The 7,753-nt window shown below is 43.3% G+C and overlaps 1 protein-coding gene across 1 annotated transcript; it reads right to left on the minus strand.

Moving 5' to 3' along the window:
- Nucleotides 1-812: 812 nt before the first annotated feature.
- Nucleotides 813-5,953, minus strand: LOC145495949 (uncharacterized). Its single transcript, XM_081475544.1, has 2 exons — nucleotides 3,127-5,953; nucleotides 813-1,283 (listed from the first exon to the last, which is right to left on the minus strand). The coding sequence occupies exons 1-2, from the start codon at nucleotides 5,536-5,538 to the stop codon at nucleotides 825-827; spliced, it is 2,871 nt and encodes a 956-aa protein (XP_081331670.1). The 5' UTR covers nucleotides 5,539-5,953; the 3' UTR covers nucleotides 813-824.
- Between the last annotated feature and the right edge of the window lie 1,800 nt (nucleotides 5,954-7,753).

Here is a 7,753-nt window from a genome sequence, read left to right on the forward strand (position 1 = left end):
GACCTTGCACAATTTTAGCCCAAAAGGAGTATTTCGAATCACAGTCACCACACAACGTAGTAACCCATTTCCGAGTTTAATAACCCATTTCCTTTTTACCTCTTTTTCGAAACGAGTCCTGGTACTCAACCGGCCCTTTCAAATGGAAATGAGTTTGATTTGCAAGACAATCTACTGGCAAAAAAGCTCATTTCAATATGAAAGGTTGTACACCAAGATTCGTGTTGAAACAGAGGTAGGAGCAACTCTGAAATGGCTCATTAAAAAGTGTAAAGATAATACTGAATAGGACTGAAACTCATTTCCTATAATTTGCTCCTTTTTCAAAGTGACTAACCCAATATTTTGAAATCCATACTTGCGAGAGCATAGCAAGTACATCCTCTCTTTATATGCTGAATCTCTTGACTTTCGGGAATAAAGTCAAGGCTATACAACATATTTTGAGTCATAATTACACCACACGGTGTGCTTGAGAGGAAAACGGGTTGCAAAAGAATGTTGAAGTTCTTCTTCCTTAATTTCATCATTTTTTAAACGTACCTCAGCTAAGATTTCGAATTTATTGTGAAAGCGTCGAAGCAAGTTTGTTCTCTCTTATGAAAATCTGCGTACCTCACCTCATTTACACATGTACATGCATCTAACAACTAGATCAGCAGTGTATTAGTAAACATGTTAAACGAAATGTTTAAACGTCCAACTTGGAGGACGCGATATGTGTTATTAAATAATGGCATTCGCATTCTAGTTTGGAATAAAGAAAAAAATGCAGGATTTTAATAAATGGGGTTACGAGTGCTTAAGCGTTTAAATATTTTCACTTACAGTGCTCCTAAATCCAGTATGACGTCATCGCCAATGAGCACAAAAGGGGCCCAGTACTTCATCGCACTAAACTTTGCAGACTCTCGAAGAAATTTCATAGCTCGGTGAAGAGACAGGCTGGTGCTTTTCCCTTTACTCAGGTGTCGGTAGAAGATTTTCATAAACATCATTGTGGCTTCGTCATCTATTGCCCAGAGAGACACGAGAACGGAACGAGCTCCAGCACCCAGGAAAGCTCGAGCAATACCGACCACACCCTCAGCTTTGATCTCTCCTTGGCCACTATGGCAGCAACTAAGAACAACAAGCCTTGCTCGTAGCTGAACAGCTTGCACGTCGGCTATTTTCAGCATGTGATGCTTTTCGTACTCCGCTCGACTGATATACTTCTGTGTTGAGTTTGGAGCCAGAGCAATTTCTCCATGTTCGCTATTGCCATGTGCTGCTATGTGGACCTATAAAGACGATTTGATATCTAAGCGTATCATTGCTTATAAGCGACTACGAGGTGAAGTGCCCTTATATTTTAACGATTTACTTACGTTAAACAGCATGTTCACTCTAGACAGACTTGGTATTCTAATGTTAATTTAATTCATTGCCCCGATATTTAATCGCCAGTCTGAAGTTAGAACCAGGACATGTAAAACGTAGAACAGTTTACCACGTTCTTTAAAACAAAGGGACTCGCCCAAATATTTCAAATAGACAATGTCATTTTATTATTTAATCTTGTTTTTAACGCTACAGTCAAACCTGTATTGAGCAGGCACTTTGGGGACCCTTGCCAGTGTCCATTTAATACAGTGCGTCAGCTGAAAACAGGTTCCTTTAGAATTCGTCTTGAAAGGGTCATATTAATATATTAATATTGAAAAGGTCAAACGCAAAATAACTATGGAATACCGTAGAATTCCGAAAGTAACGGCCCCCGAAAATAACGGCTCCCCGAAAGTAACTTCCTGTTGAACCCCAACGGTCCCCCCGAATGTAACGGCCCACCCGAAAGTAGCGGCCCTTTGAAGAAGTCATTGGAAGAGAAACCCTGATCTCAAGCGTAATACCAATGGATCCACCCGACCGCAGGACTGAACAACTTAAACAGTTATTAATTTGTGGTTTTACCACGAACTCATCCAAATCTATCTTGGAACTCTGATTATAAGCTGTACTTGGTTGGCAGCAGGGTCACAAATGATACAGTGCGACATTATGATATGATGCGACCATTGTACCTTTGCCCTACAATACCATAATTGAGGGCCGTTTTCGTTGTACAGTGTGCTTTGTTTATATGGGTACATTTAGTAACATACATAAACGGAACTTTTAATTTCATGTCACGCGTCCGCTTTGTCTAAAACATACAAACGTTTTTTAACCATCCGTGAGTAACGGCTCTCCGAGAGTAGCGGCCACCTTTGCCCGCTAAGTCCGACCGTAGCGGGGGTCGTTACTTTCGGAATTCTACGGTACCGTACAGTGGCGGATCTAGGGGAGGGGCCCGGGAGGCTCGTCCCCCCTTATTTTGGGGAAAAAAAAAAGAAATCGCAAAAGGAAGAAAGGCCGGCAGGGCAATCAAAACAAAATCGGCCCAACCCCACCTCCTCCTTAACTCAAGGTCTGGATCCACCACTGCCGTATTTTCATAAACAATGACAAGTAACTGTATGTTTTCATTTGATGACGGAAGAATTTATTATGTCATTAGTTTTACACACTCTAGGTACAAATACGAATTTCCTGTTTGCCACATAAATGTTTTGTCGGTGAGGTCACGTGTTACTAACTTGATCACTCTTTGTTGAAACAGAAACAGCATTTCCTGTTTTTTTAAGATCTGACAGCTCTTCTGTCGGCAAAGTTAAATGGTCGATCTATTAAATTGTGGACAAATGACATGCATTCTTTCCCAATGTCCGTTTAAAACGGTTTTTAACAATGGAAATGACCATGAAAGTTAAGTTTTAAGGTATCCACGACCGCTTAATAGAGGTGTCCACTGAATACAGGTATTTATTTACAGTAAATCTGCCGGAGAAAAATGGGACTTGCACTGCTGTCCGCTTAATAGAGGATGTCCGCTTAATACATTTTTGACTGTAATAATAAGTTTAAATTTCGGCTGATATATGAGTATATCTTGTATATCTATTGTATGGTATTTTGCACTCAATTTAATTGAAAATTGTATTACGAGTATTGTAGAGGGCCACAAGTTTATTAACTTTGGCTATTTAGTGTAAACCCTCTTTAAATAAAGTCTTTAATTACTTACTTACTCACTCACTTACTTACCAAGGCAACAGAAGTGATTCTTTTTAGCACCTCCTCCTTAGTTGCTTCCCTTCCCGTTAGAGGCGTGGTGTTTAGAATCTCGCCAATCATCTTCACCTCTTCTATGGCATGTGGTAGCTGTGGTAAAATGGGTTTGCCAAATATGTTGGTAACCTCCTCCAAACATGGATCTCCCACGAGCAACGCCCCAGTTGTACTGTGGTGGCATTCATCAAGGTATTCCAAGAGCTTTAAACTTGTCAGCGAGGGAATTAAGCGAATCCTGGTGGATTCACTCAGGTACCTTCCAGCTTTATCAACAAAAGCGGCGAACGGAGCAAGCCATAGTGGACCATCGGGGACAACGAGCACTTCATCACCGTCTAACACGCTCTCGATGGGCCCAAAAATGCAACTGTACAAAAGGCTTAAAGAACTAGTTGTACAATGCGATGACTGTCCCATTTCGTCAGATTCACTGCGGGGTGGCAATTCCATTCTCAGCTCATGCACACAACGGCCACGGATGTGATTTTCTTTCAGACAATCTTTCCTTAACCGCTCTACAAAGCAGACTGCATTTTCATTTTGTACAAGCATTTGTCTAAAATGAACAATGTTTCCTTTAGAGAGTGCCCATATATTGATCCTGGTGTCTTCAAGTGAGACAAAAACCGTTTTAGTAGAGAAGCAGGTTATCACGCCTGAGATAACTTCTCTAGCATCAGGATTCTCCGAGGGTGGTGATTGCAGGCCAAAGCGTAACTTCATAAGATCTACTAAGGCCTGTGCTCGTCCTTGCTCAGCAACACACAAAGCCTCTTCAATCTTCGAAAGTCTCACCAGAGTTGTGTACAGAGCGGTGTACGCATGTTGGTGCATATCGCGAAAGCTCAATTTGAAATTATCTTCGACTTGAAGACCTCTAACGTTGTCATAAACTTTTACACTGGAACGAAAAAAGTCCAGGGCCTCATACAAACGACCCGAAAACTCATAGTCACAACCAAGCGCATAACACGCACATGCCTCTCCGCATTTGTCTCCAACTTCCTTGGCAATATTAAGATGTCGCTTGTGGTATTCTATACCAAGTTTTATACTACCCATACGTCGATAAGCAGTACCAAGTTTAGAACACGAACGTCCCACTCCAGTCTTGTGACCTACTTCTTCGGCGACACTCAAAGATTGAAGGCAGTACTCTACGCTTCCTTTCAAATCACCGAGATCTAAGCGAATATTGCCAAGAACGTTATACGCCTTTCCTTCTAAATACTTGTTTCCAAGTTCTTTTGTAATGTCAAGAGATTGCATACAATGCTCCGTAGCCTTTCTGAAATCACGGAGACCTATATAAGTATTGGCTAGGTTACGGTAGGCAGCTCCTTCCCCAGCCCTGTCTCCCACCTCTTTGGCAATGGTAAGATGGAGCATCTGGTACTCTATGGCTTGTTTGAAATCACCGAGACCTTGATAAGCATTGCCAAGACTGCCGTAGGCACCTCCTTCTCCAGCCCTGTCCCCCACCTCTTTGGCAATGGTAAGACGGAGCATGTGGTACTCTATGGCTTGTTTGAAATCACCGAGTCCTTGATAAGCATTGCCAAGATTGCCGTAGGCACGTCCTTCTCCAGCCCTGTCCCCCACCTCTTTGGCAATGGTAAGACGGAGTAAGTGATACTCTATGGCTTGTTTGAAATCACCGAATCCTTGATAAGCATTGCCAAGATTGCCGTAGGCACGTCCTTCTCCAGCCCTGTCCCCAACCTCTTTGGCAATGGTAAGATGGAGCATGTGGTACTCTATGGCTTGTTTAAAATCACCGAGACTGTGATAAGCATTGCCAAGATTGCCGTAGGCACGTCCTTCTCCAGCCCTGTCCTCCACCTCTTTGGCAATGGTAAGACGGAGCATCTGGTACTCTATGGCTTGTTTGAAATCACCGAGACCTTGATAAGCATTGCCAAGATTGCCGTAGGCACGTCCTTCTCCAGCCCTGTCCCCCACCTCTTTGGCAATGGTAAGATGGAGCATGTGGTACTCTATGGCTTGTTTAAAATCACGGAGACTGTGATAAGCATTGCCAAGATTGCCGTAGGCACGTCCTTCTCCAGCCCTGTCCCCCACCTCTTTGGCAATGGTAAGACGGAGCATGCGGTACTCTATGGCTTGTTTGAAATCACGGAGTCCTTGATAAGCATTGCCAAGATTGCCGTAGGCACGTCCTTCTCCAGCCCTGTCCCCAACCTCTTTGGCAATGGTAAGATGGAGCATGTGGTACTCTATGGCTTGTTTGAAATCACCGAGACTGTGATAAGCATTGCCAAGATTGCCGTAGGCACGTCCTTCTCCAGCCCTGTCCCCCACCTCTTTGGCAACACTAAGATGTCGCAGGTGGTGATTTATTGCATCAGTTTTTCTTGCTTCCATTTCTGTGCGATTTACATTCAAAGATTGAACAACAGCTTAGTATGCAACTTTGTGATCTTATACAGACCCTCATATATACAGTATACCATGTTTCGCACAACGGATCAGGGCACTACTCGAATTGAAGACACGCCAGGAAAATAAAGTCCACGGGATCTACCAGTTGTTTTGAACTAGTTTAAACAGCACAAGCTAGCTAGTCAACTGAACGTAAAGGCATGCATGTGGGTCGACTATAGCAACTTTCAAAATCGGATCTCATCAAAAAGCAGAAACAGCAAAAAACTTCCTATAACATATTGTCGATATACTCACAATTGACAATTCTGTAAGGCGTAATCCCGTTTAAGACGCGCTATTTTCATACTTTTGCACAAAAATCGCAAACACACTGTTTCTGATAAAAGGATTCTTTTTCCTGATCTCTCGATATCCTACTCGCATGAATCTAAGAAGGAGAGCCATAATCTGATTGACTACTGAAGCGAAAATGGCGGGAATCTCGCGTGTTCGGTTTTATCACTAAGAAAAACAAACATAATGTTTAAAAATAAACAAAACTCTCAACGAAGTGCAAAACATACCAATGATAGAGCCCTGACAGATTATCACTTAAACAACCTTGCATCCTTGCATGGGTGAAGTGTTTTACGTTACAGCCTTTAAGTCGTACCGCCGGTAATCCGCTTTTTAGGTATAACAAGATGGGGCGCGGCAGAGCAGGCTTTCTCAATACAAGCCAAATGAAGAATAAAAAGCTGGCAAAGGCGAGAAAAGGAGAACCTTACTGGGGCGCGGTGAAAACTTCTGCGCAGAAAGGCCGCAGAGATGGACAACTTGTGTGTCTTGTGGAACAGCAGTTTGTCGAAATGCTGAAAACACTGGAGCCACAAGAGGTCGCCAATATTCTATTGTCAAAATAAAGCAGCTCGTGCGTGAAATTCCTGAGCGCCCAAGAAAATCAGCGCCGGAGTTTGATTTTTTATTTTTTGAAATTGTGTTTTTAGGGCGCACAGGAATGCGCCGTTGTTAAGGCGCACGGGTATGTGCTCTATTGTTTGACACGTGCAAACCGATTGTTCTATAACGGCAAAAAAATAAAGGCCGCATGATATTCAGCCTTTTCATGGCAACCAAAACTGAAACAAAAAAGCCAGAGGGGTCCCCATCTCTGCCAAGACTAATCAGTCTCATGTATTACAGCGACGACCTCGCGTGCAACATCGCGCACGTGTCTCAGCCACTCAGGCGTGAAATATTCATTTACCAGAAACGCAATCAAGTGGAAACTGACAATCATCGCTTGATAATATGCAAATGAACTTTGCGTTTTCAAATGTCAGTTCAAAGCGGCGGTTATTTTTTTTGTCAATTCGGCCTCAACTCTGTCGCGGATATTTTTCTCCAGTTTGTCAGCATCAGTAATCTTTCCGCTTGACGGTTGGCGAGGCAGCTTGGCTCGGACTTGTTCCTTCAGGACGTTGTACTGCTGAAACTCGGAAAGAGTGATGTCAAACTCGTAGGCAGACACAGCGTTGTTAATAAAAGCCTTAGACAACAGCCTGCTGATCGTGTCCCGTTTGGCAACGGCGAGCGTGGTAATCTCTTGATGCTTTTTAATTTTGGCCTCAAATTTTCTGCTGGCGAATATCAGCCCTGAAGAAACGGGAGCGAAACAGCCTCCAACGCCGCCTAATGGAATTGTGGCAGGCAAGCCAACCACAGACAGAGCCGAACCAAAGCTCGCGCTTGAAAACGCTGCTGAGAGAACAGTGGAGGCCACGGCACTCCAATTCACGAATTTTTTTGCCCGTTTGTATTTTTTGGCAACAAGGCGATACCGGCCGACCTCTTGGTCCAAAACTTTGGCTGTCTCGTCGATCTTTTGCAAACGGAAATTTTTAGCTGGCGCCGTCAGTACGGGATAGAGAGGCTCCGGGGAAGGAGCGGAAGGCAGAACGTTCGCAGACGACATGGTATAAAAAGCATTAATTAATTTCTAATTCAAATTCCAGAGGCAAGCCTTTGAAGTCAAAGAGCTCGCCATGCTCATGTTTGACGATGACAGTTATGCTATTTACACAGTTATGCTATTTACACAGTTATGCTATTTACAATCACGCAACACCTGTTGCAGGGTAGAATCGTAGCTTACTCTGGCATAAGGCAAGCCTTTTATATTAAATCTAGCCAAAACATCTGATCTCTTCCCGTT

The sequence above is a fragment of the Orbicella franksi genome, chromosome 8, assembly GCF_964199315.1.
Source record: "Orbicella franksi chromosome 8, jaOrbFran1.1, whole genome shotgun sequence".
Classification (NCBI taxonomy): Eukaryota; Metazoa; Cnidaria; class Anthozoa; order Scleractinia; family Merulinidae; genus Orbicella; species Orbicella franksi.

Coding starts and splice junctions, on each gene's coding strand:
- LOC145495949 (XM_081475544.1), bottom strand. CDS start 5,538: ATGGAAGCAAGAAAAACTGATGCAATAAATCACCACCTGCGACATCTT. Junction 1,284..3,126: donor GAATCACTTCTGTTGCCTTG/GTAAGTAAGTGA, acceptor TCGTCTTTATAG/GTCCACATAGCAGCACATGG.